The sequence below is a fragment of the Talpa occidentalis genome, unplaced genomic scaffold, assembly GCF_014898055.3.
Source record: "Talpa occidentalis isolate TD23 unplaced genomic scaffold, MPIMG_talOcc4v2.1 talOcc4.8, whole genome shotgun sequence".
Lineage (NCBI taxonomy): Eukaryota > Metazoa > Chordata > Mammalia > Eulipotyphla > Talpidae > Talpa > Talpa occidentalis.
Genome location: NW_023605194.1, coordinates 38972940 through 38993173, shown reverse-complemented (window position 1 = coordinate 38993173; position 20234 = coordinate 38972940). Strand labels below are relative to the sequence as shown.

Here is a 20234-nt window from a genome sequence, read left to right as displayed (position 1 = left end):
CTGGGAGCTTTGCTATGAGAACAACTGACTCATTTCCAATCTTCCCTTTTCTTATTTTCCTGGGAATTTTTTGGTATTCTTTGGAGGGTGGGGGGTGGTTATTATAAACCAAGGTCATGGATTTCATCCTTGAATCTGCACTTCCTAATCTGCCCCATTCTAAGACTCCATTTAGACTCAGGAATGGCACAGCAAAGGTCAGAGGCACTGCACCCTGGATGTGACAGCATCAGCAGGAGAGGCTGCCCAATGTGCCTGCTACTGGAGCTGGGCCTGGAGAATATTTGCAAACATGTCCCAAAGTTTTCAGAAGTAAATCCTCTTTCCTACATCAGAAACTCATTGTTAGCAGCAGTAGACCTGCCTCAGATCTGTGGCACATTGTATGAGTGAGCGCTGGACACAGAACTTTGACAAGGGCCTTTGGGCTATAATTGCCCTTCTAGAACAAGCTGGGGTGGGGGGTTGTCGAACAGCATGCAAGGTGGATGGCAAAGTACTTATGATCTTATACACTGAAACACATACCTCTCCTTACATAAATGTAAAGAGAGGAAAAAGGAGCCAATGTAAATATTTTTTAATGCAGGAAACCATGGAATGTGAGGTAAAAAGGAAAAACATTTTTTGACTTGCTAAATGGTTACTGGAAGAAGAAAAATTGAGGAAGCATTTGTTTTGGAAGGAAAGTAATTTTTAAAATATAGAGAGTATTTGTAACAAGTGAAAGGATTAGATGGTGAGAAAGCTGACTTGATAAATTTATCCAATTTTTATGTAAAATATTGAAGTTAAAATGAATGTGATAAAAATAATGAAAAGAATCCAATAGTCTTCCATGATAAGACATTCAAAAAACTACAAATAAATGGGCACTTCCTTAATTTCATAATAAGGGACATCTATGAAAAAAACCCACAGCTAACTTAGACTTAATGGTGACAGACTGGATGCTTTCCTTTTATGATCAGGAACAAGATGAGCAAGTTGGTTCTTAAGACTCCTATTCAATAGAACACTGGAGGCTCAAGCCAAGGTTAGAAAGAAATAAAATGCATCCCTATCAGAAAGAAGTTAAACTACCTTTAAGCACAAGGGAATATGATCTTGTACACAGGAAATCCTCAGGAATCCACGAAAATACTTTTAAAGGTAATAAATGAGTTTAGCAAAATCGTAGAATTAAAAATCAATCTAAGAATCATTTGCATATAAATTTTCTTGAAATGACAAATACAAGAAATTAACAAAACAATTTCACTTACAAAAGCCTCACAAAAAAGAGATGCATAAATTTAAGCACACAGTATAAGAATGGTGCACTGAAAACTACAAAATATTTCTGAGAGAAATAAAAGAAAATCTAAATGAATGGAAAGATACCCCGTTCATGGATTTAAAGACTTAAAATTATGATGACAGCAGTCCTTCAAATTACAAATTCAATTTAGTCTCTATCAAAATCCCAGACAATTTTTGCAGAAATGGAAAATATGATTTTAAAATTTCTAAATTTTAAACCCGGTGGTGCAGTAGGTTGAGCGCCGTGCTATGAAGCTGTCCGCAGCCTCTACAGCATGGGTTCGATTCCCTGCCAGCCAAGGAGAAACCCACATGGCACAGCAGACCTTTCCCGCCTCACCCACTGCTCCCCTCAAAAGTGTGTTCAGTCCGTCTCATGCTCTGCTCCCGGCTCTGTCTCTGGTGAATTCTGTCACCCTCCCACGCATCTGACTGTATGCCTTTTCTTGTATAAATAAATAAATCTTTTTAAAAACATTGCAAATGACCCAAATACCTAAAACAATCTTGACAAAGAGAAACAACGCCAGAGGCCTTTGCACTTCATGATTTCAAAACATATTACAAAGCTACTGTAATCAAGAGAGTGTTATGTTGACAGAAGGATAGACATATTGGCTATTAGAATTGAATTATGAATTCAGAAATAATCTCATACACTTACGTTCAACTGATTTTCAATGAAGAGGCCAAGACCATTCAATAAAGAATATAGTCTCTTAAGCAAATGGGGATAAAACAAATGATGTCCATATTTAGAAGAATAAAGTTTGAATCATACCTCACACCAATAGGCAACAACTAAAAAATTTATAGAAGACCCAACGGAACAGCTAAAATTATAAAACACTAAGAAGTAAACATAGTAGAAAGTTTTCATGGCCTTTGGTTTGAAAATTAATCTTAGATACGAACCCCAAAACATGAGCAGCAAAATAAAAAAATTGAACATCAAATTTAAAAATTTGGTGCATCCAAGTAAACTGTGCAGAAAGTTAAAAGAAAACCCACTGAATAAGAGACTATATTTTCAAAACATGTATCTTATAAGGTTCATTCTTAGAATATATGCATGCAATAATCTTACAACTTAACAACATAAACATTTTAAATGGCCAAAAGAATTGAATAAACATTTACCCAAAAAAAGATATACAAATGGGATAACAAAAAACAATTAAAAGAAGCTCAACATCACTAATAATCGGGGTATGCAAGTCAAAACCACAATAAGATACCATTACAAACCTGCTAGAATGGCTACAATAATTAAAAAAAAAAAAAGAGAAGAGTTGGTGAAGATATTGAGATACTAGAACACTAACTAATGGCTGGTGGGAATATAAGATGATGCAGCCACTTTGGAAAATAGTCTGGCAATTACTCATATGGCTAACCATAGTTACCAGATAGCCCAGCAATTCCACTCCCATGTCAGTGTCCAAGGGAAATAAAAAGATATGTCCATACATGGATGTTTATAGCAGCACTATTCATTACAGGTAAAAGGTGGAAATAATCCAAATGTTCATCGCCTAATGAATGCATAAAAAAGTTTTATTTGTGCATGCCATAAAAAGAAATGAAGTATTAACATATATACCAACATGAATGGACCATGAAAACATTATGCTAAGTGAAAGAAGTCACAAAGGAACATATTATGTGATGGCATTTATGTGACTGCCCAAAAGAAGCATACATATAGATGATAGATTAATGGCTAGAGTTAACGTAAAATTGATAGTTTATATATTACTAGAGAAATAAGTATAAAGATAGAGTCCATCAAGATGGATAACTAAAGAAACAATTATAGAAGCATGAATATCATGCAAAATTATAGCATGATATCTTATATAACTAAACACAAATGAGCTAACAATTATATAAAAAAAATGGCAGCAATTCTTGACTTGTTCAAAAATCAAACAATTTCTGTAGAGACAAACAGGATCAAAAAGCAGGCATAGAAAAGTATATTTCAAGGAAAAATTTGAAAATAATTACTAACTCAGCAAATTAACTTTATGGTGATAGCAGCTAAAATTTATAATGAGTTATTTATGGATAAAATAATATAACTGAAGTATAGGAAGTAAACCTCATAAAAATTACAGTAAAATAAATATGGACTGAGAGTGATATATAAAACATCACAGCTTTGTGTTCTGGGACTATAGGCCATTTAAATTTTCTTCTTTATATGTGTTTGTAGTTTCTAAATCTTCCACACCCAGCATGAATAGCTTCTCTATAAAAACAACCAATGCTCTTAAAGCAAAGATTACTGTAAGATCTACTTTGTAAACATAAATCTAGAAGGTCAACATGAAAGGACATTGTTTGGTAAGATCTGTAGGATTTGACCTTAACCGGTCTCCCCTTCCCTGTTGAAATCAGTTACACTGAAACAGTTTAAAAGTTTGATCAATCAGTCGCTGACATTTATTGAGCAGCTACTAATCCCTGGGTTTTAGTTTGGTCTGAAATCAAAGAGTGTGTCACTTTAAAAACTGGGCTTCACAGGTGACCCGCTTCACAGGCGGGTCACGTTATCACAGGTGCCTGAACAATTCTCGAACAACTCATGACTGTGAAATTCCCAGCCCTCTGCTCTGGCCCAGCATTCCAGGTTGCTCTCCTGAGATTTTCCCTGCAGGCATCAAGGAGCAGGACTGTGGGCAGCAGTATCTGCTATGATAGAGAAGAATGATGTCTTTTTGCCAACAGAGCACACCTGTTCCCATTTTGATGTCCAAATATTCAGCTGCAGAGAAGTTCAATCATGTCTCTCTTAATGATGGAGATACATTCTAAGAAATGCATGGTTAGGTGATTTTGTTGTTGTGTGAATGTCACAGAGCATGCTTACACTAATCTACATGGGACAGCCCATTACCCACGTAGGCTGTGTATCGGGACTGCCGTTGTCCTACGTTTACTGAGCCGTCATTATATGGTGCATGGCTGCTCTGAATACTTCAAGTGGATGAGCTCTGGGCATGTGTGAAGGGCTCTTTTTGATCTGAGCACCTTGTTGGAAAGACAATGTCTTCCTTGAAAAAGGATGCCCAGTCAGTCATAATGGAAGGCACAGCTTTCTTTGTGTGGTCCATGTGCTTCACAGACCATACAGCACATGGCAATTAAGAAGCAAGTCCAGACCTTCCTGCACTGGAAGTGGCTACCTTAGTATCAATGGACAAGCCAGGCACTAGGATTTCAAATACCAGTTATTAAAGATTATTCCTGTGGATGATGTGCCATCTAGAACAAACCTCTCTACAACTCACCTGCCCCAAAAGCACAATTTCTTTTTGTATTAATAGAAATGCTGGAATTGAAGAAACACAAAATTCCCAAGGGAGGATTGTGTGCACGTGTGTGTGTATGATGTATATATGTATGTATGTACATGTATATACACACACATATAAAACCCTTTGCCTGCTAAGCTGTCGCACTATTGTCCTTTCTGTGGTTTGCTTTGGTTCATGTTGCCTGAACCTATGATGGAGGCCTTGTGATAGACACTTGTGTAGAACCTCCAAGCCTGGCAGGATTAGTCTCCAGAGGGGCTTTGGTTAGAGGCCTTCACTATGGCTTCTTGAAATATGTCTACATAGGCATTGGGAAGAACAGAATTAGATTCCTGTTCACCACTGGAATTAGGAGTCTGCGTAATGGAAGGAATACATGAGTCCCTCTTTGCATGGCCAAGGTCAGGCATACTCCACATTTGGTCAGTAAGGCAACACTCTGAATTCAGATAGTATGGTTTTACACCCTTGCTAGACCATTCAATAGCTATGACAACAGGAAAGCTGCCTAATTTTTATATGCCTTGGGTTCCTTATCCATGTAACAGGATTCATTTCATAGGATAGTTTTAAATGAGATACTTTGTGTAACTTCAATGCACAGTACTCTATAAATACTGGCTTATAAAAACAACCAATTCAAAAAGCTGCCATCTCCCTGCACCTCTGTATCCTCAGCTCTGACATTGGCGAGCTGGCCCAGATCCCATGTGTGATGCTCTTGGCCTCTAATTTGATGATTCTAGATCCTGTAAACAGACAGAAGAACAGGCATGGAAGAAACCAGGACAAGCTGGAGAAAGGACCATGAGCGTGCAATGGGAAACCTGAGCCGGCAGCGCCATCTCTCTGCCCATGTGTCTCCACATGCGGGAGCATCTTCCTCTATTTTTTTTTTAAAGTATAATTACCAGAGCTTATGTTTCACAGTTAATGCTGTCAAGCCTTTTAAACTAATTGGTCTTTTATAGAAAATTTAACTGAAAATTAACACATCTTTTAATAACATTGCCTTAACTTTAATGGCACTTTGCCTTTCGTTTATAATTGCTCTAAAATTGTCATTTCCCATGTCATAGCTGCCATTTTTTATATTTGCTAGTTTTCGTGGTGTAGATTTTTATTTTTAGTATTTTTCTTTCATGAGGGATGGGAACTATTTTTTTTTTCCCAGTTCGGGGCCTGCCTGGGCTGATGTGAGAGCAGGGGTATGTTCTGAGTCCAACAGAACACAACACCATTTGCCCACACCAGCAGTGCTCTAGATTGTCTGCCCCAGGTGGCCTGAGGACATGCTGTCACCTGGCGAGAAGTCTAAATGGTAGCTCTTGAATGGAGTGATTTCTTAACATAACTGATCACATATAGCACTGGATTTAACCTAGGCTGACCATGAGCGTGGTCTTCTCCATAACACACCTCAGGAGTTTAGTCCTTAATAGAAGTATAACATGCAGGTCCACTTCCAGATGACCATGTTCTCCCATCTCACTAACAAAACTTCAGTTATTTCTGACAAATAGCGGTCAGCTCCTTGACATTAGAGAACAGAACACGGAAACATTTTTCCCACACAACCTTAAAGTATTATCATCCTACTGTAGAGTTACAGGTGGATAGACAGAGATACCTACAGCTATATAGATAAATATTTATGTGAATTCATATACATAAACATGTATAAATGTACATATACACATGTATATCCAAAATAAATGTAGTTCTTTAGAATTACATGTGATCTGAAGAAATATTTGCTCTGTGAAATATTTTCATATCTCTTTGTCCTTACTTAAAGCAGTAAGGGGTTGTTAATATCTTTCCCATTAACACTTGAACCCAACTGAGTCCTAGACAATAGAAAAGACAGGGGTAGCTGGTGAGCCAAGATCAGAAGCTATTAAGTCCAAATTCATGCCCCTGTGCCATACGTTCCTCCTCTAAGTCATTGCTTTTGTTACAAAATACTAACTCACAGGACACATAGACACCCATCATCCTGTGGTGCAGTGGGCAAAGCTAAGACGCACAACTGCCATAAAATGTTCACATAGAAGTTTCTCTTAGGCTCCTGAGGTATTCAGCAGCATGACTCCCTCAGCCAGATGTCACCTTTTTTGTGCTGTAATGATTGTTAGATGTAGAGTGCACTGGCAAGGAGGCCTGGTTTTTTTTTTTTTTTTTTTTTTTCTTTCTGTGCTTTCTCTTTACACTTGTATGGTAGGGCTTTTCTTTGTTTCTTGATTAGGTAGTACCTGTAAACCTGAAATTTCATGGAAGAATATTTTCTAAAATGTGACAATATTATCAAACTATGTATATTGGAATTCATCTCTTAGAGTAAGATGTGCTTTTTCTTCCCCAGTAAGGATTGTATACTCACTGCTCCTTCAGTTTGCAAAAGGTCAAGGTCTCAATGGAAATCATGTGCTCAACCTCCTGATTCAGAGGACAAGTGAATGGCCAGAAGACCAAGGATGCTGTCTGACCACAGACACCGGGATACAGGCCCACAAAATCAGAAGCAGGAGGCTGGTAAGGCCAGTTCAGGCAGGGATATGGCAGAGACCAGAGGAATGAAAGAAGCAGGGCTGGTGGAATGGAACAGATCATGGGCTGTGGCTAAAGGGAGCACTACTCAGCTCTAGTCAGCTGCTGCTTTGTGGGAATCAGTCTTGTGACACCACTCAAAAGATGCTAAAACTCCATATTTTATGTCAAATCTTATAATTTAAAAATATTGGCAGTAAATTCCATTTAGAAATAAGAACTTTGGGAAGAATTCACAAGTTGTTTGTAGGATGGGTGTTGCCTGCAACATACCATGCTGAGACTTCTATAACAGACCATTTAGGAGAAGCAAGACATCAAGCCAGGCCAGGTATATGCGAGCATGTCATGCTATTTCTCCTCCTTTCTTCTCCTAAAGTAAGTGTGTTACGTTGAGGTGTTGGATAGAAAAATAATCAGGGGTTATCTCAGGAAGCAACTTAGTGGATTTGTCCTTCCAACCAGCACACATAGGAAACTAGCAGTATGAGGACGCCAATGGCATGGGAAAGAAGGCACACCCTCTCATCAAGACATAAATGTCTAACCCTGGACTTGGAACTTCACCAGACATGGGCTTTTGTATTCAAAGGACTCATAGTGTGGCCCAGGCCTTCTCTGACAGCTTCTTGTGCATCTCTCTCCAGATATACTACATTCAAACCACACAGGTCTCCCACTATTCCCTCAGACAAACCAAACCCAGCTTGTCACTGCTTTTCAGCCTTTTCCCTGGCTCTTTCTTCTATCTAGAAAGCTTGTCACTATCTATCCCAGGTGGTCTCTTCAGATTTCAGTGTCAGCCTCAGTGTTACCTACCAGCTTTACTCTGCAGTGGATAAAATAGAGCTCCACACTCCTTCCTCAAACCAGTGATTCCTCACTGCCATCATTCATTTCTTCATCACTTAGTTATCATCACTTTGTTACCACCTATTAGAATAAGTTCTAACATCTTGAGAACAGGGCCTTTGTCCTTCACTGCTGAATTCCCAACATGGACCAGAGTGCCTGGTTGAATAAGTGCCCAATAAATACATTGATTAGTAACAACAGATACAAACAGAGCTTGTCATGTGCTAAGTGCTACACTAATCACTTTACAACCTTAACTCATTTCAGCACCTCAACAATCCTATGAGGAAGGTACTATTATCATGCCCATATTGAAGATAAGAAAACTAGGCCGAGGGCCTCCCCTGGTGGCACAGGCAGTTGAGGGCCGTGCTGTGAAACTGTCCGCAGCCTCTGTAGTGCCTGTTTGATCCCGGCCGGCCGGCAAGGGTCCCACATGGCACAGCAGACCTCTCCTGCACCCCTCAGCAGTGTATTTCATCAGTCTGCCTGTTCTGCTCCCTGCTTTGTCTCTGGTGAATCCTCTCACCCTCCCACGCATCTGGCCTGTACCCTGTTCTTGTATAAATAAATAAATAAATCTTTAAAAAAAAAAAGAAAGAAAACTAGGCCAAAAGAGGTTAAGATCTGCTTCCTGGGATCTGCTTCCAGGCAGTCTGACTTGAGTCCATATTTTATCTTTTCTTTCTCAGGAGGGTTCAGATGGGACTCCAACTGGGGGGTGAGGGGAAGGGAAGTGGTAACTGTGTGGGAAAAAAGTCTAACACTCTTGTGCTAATTTCAGATAATTTCAGGTTTCCTTTCATCTTTTGTGTGTGTGAGAGCAGCAAGTTAGCATCATTCTGAAAAATGCATTTCCTAATTATGATCTTCTACTAAGTGACATATGTCCAGAAGCAGAATTATTCCCTCTCATCATGTGTGTCTGCTCTTGGTTTTGCAGGGGAAAGCTGTGAGGCCATGTCTGCAACATCCCTGTCTGTTCCAGGAATGCCTGTGATGGATCAAAACATGATTTTGATTCTTTAATTGAATGAAGCTATAAGCTGCAGGAGTTGAGTTAGGAAGGACAATATTCAGGAGATTTTAGATATATTGAAAAATGGCAATTTGGGGTGGAGCACTAGAGAAAGGCGATCAGCGACATCTAGAGATGTGGAGCTCGTGATGTTACTTGTAAGGGAGTGCCCACCCTGGGAGCTGTCCTCTGGTTCCTGGTATTTGAAAGAGTCTCACTTTCTCAATTCATATCTCAGTCAACCCTTTTCATTCCTTCTAGTTACTGCATTGACACTTGACTAATTTCCTCTTTTTTCATAAATTAGGATTGGAGTGGCAAAGAAATCAGAGGTAACATTCTATTAGAAGGTCTGGGTTCAATGGCTGGTGGAATCAGGTCCAATTCAAGACCTCACAATGAAACTTGTTTGCCCCAGACAATGAAAATAAGGCCTCAAATAATTGGATAGGCATTCTGATTAATAATTTGAAAAGCTACTATCAGTGGATCAGTTAAATATGTCTTGCTTCAACAAGAAACCACTTTATTCACTTTATTGTCCAAAGGATCAGATAATGCATCCAATTGCCTCACACAGTTCTGAGCCCTCAATAAATGATGCTGTCGATGATAATGACAATCACAGTTACTAGATTTCTGAAATACTTCCCTCCTCCCCAGACTGGTATTCAGAAAAAATGATGTTCTCAGATTATTGTATCCATACCTGTCTTAACAACCCCCTCCAAACATTTTAGTTTACATTTCAAAGGAGATGTGAGGTGGCTTTTTTTTTTTTTTTCAAAGTAATTCACTTTGCTTTCTCACCTAAGTTTCCAAGAACTGACTCCAGGGATGAAACTAAAATCCAGATGTGCCCCCATTCCTACCTATACCATGGACAGCCGTGCACACTTGGCTGTATAAGATGACATTATCTGGTGTTCAAATCCAGTTTTATTTCTTGGAACCAGAGCTGGCTTCACAAGTATGTAATGAAGGCCCAGAATGCATGCTCAGGAGAGCCCTTGCTTGATTGAATGCCTACAGACACCATTCTAACATTATTAATAATCTGAAAAAAGTGGACTTGCACATTATGTTGCTGGTCCTAAGTTTGGACTACACTAAATGTCTAATAGGCAGGAATATAAATAATTTTATACATTTGAATTTTTTAAATGAGCAAAAACTTTTTAAAAATAGAGCAAACATTTGTAGTCCTGAAATAAGAATCTACTCTAAACAGTTTATCGTTCCTTAGTGAAAAGTCTTCTGAAATCTCTCCAATTAGGATTAGAAATAAAATTTCTAAGGAGATGAATTACAGAAATGTTTGAAATCAGATTTGGAGAATATGAGGATGACAGAGAGGATGATGGTACTGTAATGAGCACACCCTGTAGCTCCTATCTTTCTTTCTGGTCTGCTACAGAAGTTTGCCCAAACTAAGCCCAACAGCGCAGGTAGAAGGGTCAGGCTCAGTCCCCAGGCGATCAGAAAAGCCCTGAGCTATGGGAAACCAATAGCACCTTTCTCTAGGTACCATCTCTCACTTTCTTGGCCAGGAAAGCAATGGTTAGGTATGAAACCCAGTGAACCTGAATTGAAATGAATGCTGTTTCAAAATTATTTTTAAATCCATAATTCTGACTATTAATTCAGATATGCTTGCAGCTAGACCATGTTCAGGAATATAGAATAACCTAAATAGGTCTTGAAAATCTTTATGGCTTTTCTTTCCTCAAATGGAGGCTCCTTCTGGGATTAGCTTTAATGAATAGATAAGAATAATTAGGATATCAGTTGTTTAACACATTCAGGAGAATAACCTTCTTAAGCACTTTAAGAAATCTATGTGTACAAAAGCTCTCTGAGCTATGTTTATGGTTTTAATGTGTCCAATAAAACTCTACTTCATGGATTCTCCAAAGGTCAGTTTTAATGCAATCTATGTCTATATTTTCACAAATTGTGAATTTGAGAATTCCAAAATAAAGAGACTTTTCTATATCATAAATAAAGATGCAATGAGAACACTTTGTAATCTGCAGGTTATGACCCATTCTAATGTCTGTTTTGTCCTTGGCAATTCCACATGGCTCCATTAAACTGGGGCTACTGTTTAATTATCATTTGTTATGTTGGGGTCTCAAAAGTGTTAAAAAAAAGTCTTGATTGTTGGTGCATATGAAGTTATAAAGAAAACCAAAGATACTTTTGATTTCTATGCCACAACTGCATGGTGCAACAGAGAAATAGACAGGTCTGGCCCTCATGCCCTGCCCCTCTCAGAGACTGGCAGTGACCTAGGAGTAAATTACCTTTGACATTTTGTCCTCTTCTACCTTTTGTTCATATGATATCTATTTCAAGGTCCTATAAATTTTACTGAAAAATACCATTCATATTCCTCCACCTCCCTGCTGCTCTGCCATCTCTCCAGAGTCTAGGTAGATAGTGAAATTGAGGTCAATTTACCCTTAGATCATTAAAACCCACAATAAACCACTATGACTCAACTTATCTAACTTCCCATTCAAGGCTTGTTTTCCACAGATGCAGTTAAGCTAAACTACAAGATAAATATGTGCAGATGGATAAAACCCAGATCTGAGACTGCCCCTCAGCTAAAAGGAAACAAAGATCACCCTGAATAAAAGCAAAAGTTCTGCAAGGAGAATCTTCAGAGGCAAGAGATTCATCAACAAGGTAGATCCATTTTGAAGGCTGCCAGGAGCTTGTGTTACCACTTATGGACTGGGTCAGTATCAACCAATTTAATTTTTCAATTTCCATAGGTTTCCTTGTTTCTACCCCTTAAATAACCCTAAAAAGTCCCTTCCTGCCTTAGGCAAGAAAGGCAGAGATGAGGTTTTCTGCCTGAATCCTTGCTGACCAAACTTGCAATAAAACACCTTTCTCAAAAGCTGGTGCCAAAGTACTGACTACTATGCACTTTGGGGAGCAAGTTCATTGCTTGGTAACAACAGCCACTTACACAGACTTTGTCTTACCTCCCTGAACCATCCTCCTCAAACCAGCCAAGGCAATCCCCTTGAAACAGAAACATGATCACATCACTCACTAGCTTAAACCCTTCAGTGTCTCCTCATTGCTCTGTAAGACTGAAATCATGAAAAGGGCTTCAAGATTGTGTGGGTTCAACCTGGCCTTGTCCTGTTCTTTCCCCTTCTAACCGTGGCCCAGTTATAGCCTTCTTTGCCTTCCCAACCATATCAGTTTCTCCTCACACCATGCCTCTGCTTTCATTTTCCTGCTGTAAGGAATATGCCTCCCCTTGTCACAAATATGTGTTATTTCCTTGGAGAATCTTTTTCTGATCCAGAGACCAGGTCAAGTGTTCACCTATATTTATTCATAACTTTCTTTGCCTTCCTCACACATGAAAGAATTTATAAGCAAACATTTATTTGTGTGCTCATTGATTAACACCAGTATTTCCTTCCAGGCTGAAAACCACATGGCTCTGCTCCCCACTATATATACGCAGTCCAGCTCCAGCCCTGTGCTCTGAAGGTCGAGGCTGCAGGTGCTCCGTTCACTCACCGCACTCATAAGTGAGTCCAGGACACTGACGGCAAATGCTGTCCCACATGCAAATGGCTGTGTGAGGTACAGTTCTGTGTCGGGGTCATCATCGTCATCTTGGTCCAAAAACTGAACATTAGTATCATTCACTGGAAAAAGTGTAAAATAAGAATTAGTTGAAAGGACCATACACAGGCAGCAAAGCCGGAGAGCGCGCAGGCTACGGGTTTAGAAACCCTGAAGTCACTGGAGAAGAAAAAGAAGCATGGGAGAAGCTGTAGATGGGTCTCAGGTGGGGTCAGAGGGACTCAACGGACTGCTCCTATGTGATCGTTCAAGTCTCCCACGCTCAAGAGCAACAAGTTCAACCAGGCATGCCCCATGGCAGGCTGCTGGAGGACTAGTAGACAGCACTGACTAGTCCTTTGCTCTAGTTCTAGAATCATGACCGAAAAACACCCTGGAGCGTTTTTTGGTAGCCAAGTCCTTTGAGAGACAGACATATTTCAGTGATGGGTAGCCATGCTGGGATGGTAAGTTTAGCCACAAGGAAACCAAAGCAACTTATTGAGAGTGAAGAGCAGGAGTCTGGGGACACAGCAAAAGCAAGGAGAAAGGAATTCACCCGCAGGCACAGCCCACAGCCTGCCCCGGGGGATCTGCCTTGTTGGTGCCTGGCATCTCTGCCCCGAGTCCAGCCCACACCTGCCAGGCCATGTTTAATACAAAGGCAAAGGCAACCCCCCCCCCATCCCCACCAAGCAGGGTGGATCCCTGGCTGTCTCCAGCTGCTGCTGAGAAGACTCGCTCTGCATTCCAAGGTGCACGGGGAGCGCGCGTTCTCCCTTTCCCCTCTAAACAGCTCAATCTTTGATGTGCTTCTGCTCAGGCAGATGCAGCGTTTGATGCCACTCGTTGCCATCTGAGGATTCCTCAAGGAGTCCCGCGGCACGCACGTACAGACGGAGAGGCTGTGTCACCGAGATGTCTTTAACTTATTAAAAATTAAATGACAAATTAATTTTCATTCCCATCTCGGCTTCAGAAATGATCAGTTTTGCAGAGCAAGTAATAGGGAGGGAACGTGTGTGGTGGGGGAGGAGATGGTTTGATTTCTGGAATAATTATCAAGCTTTTAGGAAAAGAACAGATGAGGTTTCCTTTTTATGATCCCTCTCAAATGGATCAGCAGCTAATTCTCTTTCCGAGAGTTATGGCTTTAATTTTTTTTCCTCAAGTAACTTTTTGGGTAAGTTTTCCATTTTATAACTTTTGTTTGTTTATTGTATAAGACAGAATAAATGATAATAGGATAAAAGGCTATGTACAGAATTACTTCTAAGTGACACTCTCTTACATCCCTAGAGAAGGGCTCCAATACAAGAAAATTTTAGCTTTGTTCTTCCAAAGTTTATCACATCTGAGTCCCCAATGTCTCCACAGCACTGAAATAACCATTAGTGGGTGAAGAGACAATATCCAGGCGCTCTGTCAGTAACTCTTGTGGGCAAAGTAGTCCATCATTCTGCACCTTCATTTCTCTCTGAAAACTGAGGGAGCAGCTTTCCTGAGGTTGTCAGGAGACTCTATGAGATGGTGTTGGGTGAGCCAGGCACAGCACCGTGGTCAACGTTACCTGTTCTCTTGATCGTCCTTCTGACATTAAACGTTTTGTCCACCCAAAACATGATGAAAATTTCCAGCTTCCCTCCACCCTTCTCAGAGCACAGGACTTACTTAGGGATCTAACCAGAGTCAGGTGGTAGCTTTTATTCCCAAAGGTGTGTTGTGGGTCACAGTTTATTCTTCCTGCTTTGTGCATCAGAAAACAGGAGCTTGGAACAATGTGCAGAGGGACATGGTTTTAGTCACTCTCACAGTGGAAGAGAGAGCAGTGGCTATTTCCTCTTCTCAAGGAGATAAGAGAGGGTTAGTGCTAGAACTGGCGGGGAGAGGGGCGGGTGGAGGGGGAGAATTGTCTACAAATAGGGAGAGATGGCTGCAGATTTTTAGCAAGCTAGGGAATGAACTCCAAGGCCAGATTTGGGGTTCAGTGACAATGCTGCGTAATGTTCTGGGTTGTGCCCAAATATAACTGGTGGAGTCAGGCTCAATGGCTTTAAACAAATTTCCTTCTTGTGGAATTGAGTAGCCTTTTGCGTTCTGCATCAATAGGGACACTCCAAGTGGATGAAGAATAGAATATTTGAAATAGTTTAAAAATTCATTGCCCTTGGAGCCCTCTTTGTTTTGTAAAAAGCATCTCAATTGCCTGGTCATGGGGAAAACATCTCAGAGTATGTAGGTAGAGAATATTGTGGGGATCTGAGGAATTAGTGAGAAGATGAAGGTATGTTGCTAAAGGTGGTGTGGCCATTAGAAAATCAAAGCTTCAGGTACAAGGTCAGAGTGATGTGAATACACAGAAGGTTCTCTGTGGTGGGCAATGAAAGCTTCCAGAGATTCATTGCCTGAATAGTTGCCTCAGAGATGGGACACAAAGCCTTTTCTTTTCTCTTCCACTAACCACAAATCTAGGTATCCTAGTTAGCTGGCAGCACATGAATTCCATAAAGCAATAGAAATTCCTGCTAGTGATGATTTTCAAATGCTACTGAAGGTGTCTGGGATGGGGAAGCTGAAATGAATTTTCCAGTCAGAAGTCTGAGCTGCATGAACTCTCTGGGTCTCTTATGATCCTAAGGTTTGGAGAACAATCCAGAAACCCAGGCATTTAGCCAACTTCTCTAAACATGAAAGATATTCTCCTACTGTTGGAAGCAGAAAATAGTGAGGCTCCTTGACCCGAATGAATCTGTCCTGATAAATAGGTACGTCTACAATAATGCAGTGCTGAATGGTGGACAATTTATTCCTTAGTTTTCAGACACCTCACAATTAAAATTAATGTGTTAAAAGCCTGTTCTTATTTTGAAATATATTTTGGGGCCAAGGAAATGGCATGTTGGTTTCTTTTGTGAGTCATTTGAAGGAAGATGCTCTCCACTTCTCTATCCACCCTTCTGCAGAGAAGCACTTTTACTGTCTCTATTTAGAAGATCAATCCCTAGTTCCAAGATCTGCTGGTGATGGGTGCCTGTTGGGCAAGTCTGCACAGGGTGGCAGGTAGGGCAGCAGGGCGGTGGCCTGGGAGGCTCTGGAAGCAATGGAGCAAATCTGCGTGCTCTCACTCTCTGGGGGTCTCCCTCTCAGTCTCATATTGTCTAGTCTTGTAGTCATCCAGTCTTGCCTGGGAGCAATGCTGCCCTTTCATCTATCCCTCCTTGGCCCAGGCATGTGCATTTACATATGCGCAGGCCCCATGCTCTCTGAGCCCAGGTGTCCATAAACATAGGTGTGTGTGCCCCGAGTTCTCGCCTCTTAGCTCCAGGCATCCATGTGGGTAACTTAGGAGAGGTGCAAGACCGCAGGTGGCAGTCATAGAGGCTAAAGGGTGGCAGAAGGGTGGGGATAAAAAAGCCTGAGAACTTCATTTACCCTACAATGCCTTTCATGGAGTTATTAACCAAGCCATGAGGAAATGTGGAAGGATCTGGCAAACACTTCATGACAGAGACCTTCATCTTCCTTATGATTCTACCCTGAATCTCCCAGAAAGGGCTGTGGGCCATCTTGGGGTTGCACTGAGGGTGTCAGAGCACCTCAGTGGTTGCTAACTTCACCCTTTGCCCCCTTCTTGAAATCTGGCTTTCTTAAGAAAGGTCCCCTAGGAGCTGGTTGCTTTTTATGGCTTCAGAACCAGAGCTTCTGATAAAGGGCCTAGTAGGGAAAAAAAAAAAAAAAAAAAGGCAAATAAAGTCAGAATAAAGGAAAATAAACAGCTGGAGGGAAGGCACCATCTTAGGTTTCTTATCTTAAAATTTTTATATTTTTCCTTTGACTTCCTTTGAGAGCTGTGAAGACGTGTCAGTCAAACTGACAGTGTGTTGGAAGAGGAATATAAGGGAGAAGGCGGGAGAGTTAGGGGGACACATGGAGACAGAAAACAAAAAAAAGCCCAGGCCAAAGAAAATGAATTAAAGCAGAGATGCTTTGGAAACAACTGCCAGGTCAGACGGGTGTGATCAAAGGTTTACCAATGCTGTGTTTGGGGAAAAATCATTAATAAAGGCCAGAACAAGACAGTCGATTCCAAACAGAGCCACAAATAAAGCACATTCAAAGCAGTGCCATGGGGTAGCCTTTCTGTTACAGCCGGTGAAAGAAAAAACAAGCTGATGATACTTGGAAACACCAACAACAGAACAAAAGGAGATACTGATGTGAAGGAAAACAGTGCTTCTTACCCAGTTCAGTTATCATTAGAATGTGCGTCCCACTGTTTTTTTCCTGATTGACTGATACCAAAGGCAACTTGCCAGGTTTAGCTAATTGGATTCAGCATTTAAGGGTTGGGGAAAGGGAGTGGAGGAAAGTACAGAAAAAGAAAAGAGTGAGGGAATAACAGAGGAAACATTCTGAAGTAAAGAGACCCAGGACCAAAAATAAGTGGTATTTGTCTTGCAGGGAGGAGACTACTCGACACTTACAAATTCACAAGTGATGGCTGGCCCCGGTGGCTCATGGCCAGTTAGTGGTTGGATTCCCCTGGCCAATGAACATGGTCCTCAAAACCCCATCATGTTTTTAGACCAGAGTGGCACTCACTGAAAGTAGCCTTTGGCTGAGTTCAGCTGGGATAGATTAAATGCAGAGTTGTTACATATTAGCCCAATTAATCCAGTTCTCATAATAGGTTTGGCTCTGACATGAGGCTGTGTTCCTTGGTGGAGGGTTCTGATTACAGGAGCTGTTGGGAGGTGCTTCCAATGAAAATCACCAGAGTCTATGGACCATACCTCTCCTCCCTTCCCCTTCTCTAATGTATGCCCCCATGTCAAAACTATCAACTCATGCTTCTTTGGTAAAGGTGACATCCATAGGAAACAGTCTATTCATCTTAGAATAAACATCAGTTTCCCCTTTGGCGATCTATCACATTTTCATTCATACTTCTATTTCACCTATTCCCAAAAGACAAACCACACTAGAGCCTACAATGTTGAAAGAGCTAAGAAACAGGCCAACTTCCTCATATCCCACATGGCTGGAAGAGAGGACAAAAAAAGTCCACCCAAAGCTGGCATTCACCCCTACCTAGTTCTGTGATGATGGGGATGTTGACCCCGGTTGTGATGGACGGCTGGCGTATCATCCCGTGCACAGGGCTATTATCTGGAGAAGTTCTGTCCATTCCTGGAGGTGTAAACCCTAGTGGAGAGGACAGAGAGGAGGGAGAAATATCAAAGATGTGGAAAATGTGGGAAAAAATGACAGTAGAGTGTACATATACACTATCAAAAAAAAGTAGCTTATGCATGATTCACAGGTCAACAATTAGCACTCCCAGGATAAGTTCTTACACATTTTTTATAGAAGGACAAAGTAGAAGACCATTGTGAATAATTCCAATCCATGGTGATAATTCCCAAGAAACCATTATCTACATCTGTATCAACCCTGCTCATGGATTTTGTTTCCCTCTTCCTCCAGGCATATGTGAGAATTGTACCTCTGTGGCTCCTTAAAGTTGGATATGGCCATGTGACATAGGAAATGTCCCATGTCACTTCTGATACAAGTGTTTGACTCACTGACTATCTTAACATGCTGTGGCAACTGTGGGAACATGGGTTACCATGGAGATGAAGACTGGACAACAGTCCTGGACCAAAGCCCAGACCCACAAAGCATTCTGAGTGAGTGAAAAATCAATCTCTGTGGCTGAAAGTCATTGAAACTTGTTCTGTTGTTACCACACCTTAACCTAACCTATCCTGACTGATATCTTAAACCAATTGATTGCCTCTTCCTGCCAGTGAGTGACTTGCAAGTCTGGGTTTTTGAAATAGTCTGGTCAAAGGGATGTGGGAAGAAATCTGCTTGGGAGCCTTTAGGAATTATTTCCTTGCTCTTAAAGTGAATCATATAAGAAGAAATTCTATTTAATCTACTAGACATTGGTTTTGTACCTGTAGTGCTAGTTACCAGTGAAGGACAGAGACAACTTAACGATATTCACTGAACTGAGTGACAGAAAGATAGAATGATAGGAAGAATGTCCTTGAGTTGCTGAATTAACCAGCCTCAGAACCAAGACCAGCTGAACTTAGGGTTTCACAGTACAGATTTATATATGTATTATAATTTTATCTGTTCCGTGTGTACATATATATATGTACGTATATGACATTATATATCTAATAATATTTTATATATATAATTACCTATGTCAAAAATTTTGAGGTAGGATTTTTTATATATGTGTACATATACATATGTATGTACATATATAACAACACTATATAAGTATATATACACACAATGATAGTTATACATAATATGGTATATATAATTATTTTCTTTTTGTTTAAGCCAAATTGAGGTGTTTTATCAATCTGGCATTGTTTTCTTTCTATTTTCAGCTAAAATCATCCTGACTACTATATATGCCACCTGCTTATAGGGGACACTTGAACTTTCTGTGTCAACACAGACCCCACAAGTTAGATGTGGGCTCAGTAAATTGGACAAGTTGAGAAGAGGAGAGGGGAAGAGGAAGAGAGGGGGTGAAGGCTGCTTGGCTTCTGATTTTTGCAGTTTGATCTTCCTTGGGTTTCAGACCCAAATCCCTTGTATATAATTAGAATAAGTTTGGCCCAACCACAGCTTCAAGTTCAGTGAGAAATCATTCCAGTTAAGCAATGATTATCTCTTTAAGGATGTCTCTTTAAAGACATATAACTATGAAGCACTGATTTATCTTATACATTGATTTGGTGGACATTAATTTTACAAGTGATGCACATGGTAAGAACCATCAACTCTCCCACCCTAGAGGACAGGTAGATATTCACATTCATTTTGGCTTCTCTTATTTGCTCTTGGTGGGTGATTATGCTGTCCCATCAATGAATTAGGGACATACAGATACAAGGCCACTTGTGAAGTTTTCAAGGACAAAATTACAAATAGATTGTATGACCAGACTCCTGACTCACTCTTCAGAATTTGACATGGCTAGGCATTAGGGTATGTGTGAAACTGTATCTTTCAGGAATAAAATGACAGGTACTCAATAATTGCCTATTGTATTGGAGGTGCATAATGCATGATATGCCAAAAAAAAAAAAAAACCATGAAAGCATTTTCCTATTTTCTACTCTCCTATGTATAAATTTCATACTATTGCACAACATACTTTTGGAAAGAAAAAAAAGTTTTATTTACCATTCATTCCCTGATTGCACTTAATGTTATTCTTTTTGCTGATATATAGTGCACAGGATAAGCAATTTAGAATGACAGTGTAGTGTCCATCTTTCTAAGCTTTGGAATATGTGTTTTTCAGTCAACCACATAACCAAGAATTGAATTTTTTTAAATATTAGCTCTTTTCTCTCCCTAGAAGAGTGAAGGGGAAAACTAAACTGTTTTCATCAGAAGTTTCACTCAAAAGCATGAAAAACTGCAAGTGACAGCTGTGCAGATTCAGTGGATGTGACGTTTTTGAATTTCTTCAACTTGACAAGTAAACACCTTAAATCGGTAATGCTATATGCATAATACATGGCCTGTATTTTGACATCCAT

At 40.3% G+C, this 20234-nt stretch overlaps 1 protein-coding gene across 18 annotated transcripts in view; it reads right to left on the bottom strand.

Moving 5' to 3' along the window:
- The window catches only part of KCNMA1 (potassium calcium-activated channel subfamily M alpha 1), a 696711-nt gene that overhangs the window by 20306 nt on the left and 656171 nt on the right, over positions 1 to 20234 (bottom strand). For 16 of the 18 annotated variants that reach the window (XM_054689909.1, XM_054689921.1, XM_054689919.1 and 13 more), the window contains 2 exons: positions 17740 to 17853; positions 12601 to 12731 (listed from right to left, as the gene is read on the bottom strand). In XM_054689909.1, the coding sequence (XP_054545884.1) occupies positions 12601 to 12731; positions 17740 to 17853 (245 nt within the window). Of the gene's footprint in view, positions 1 to 12600; positions 12732 to 16889; positions 16971 to 17739; positions 17854 to 20234 lie in introns of all 18 variants that reach the window. The other 2 variants (XM_054689920.1, XM_054689911.1) reach the window with 2 other exon arrangements.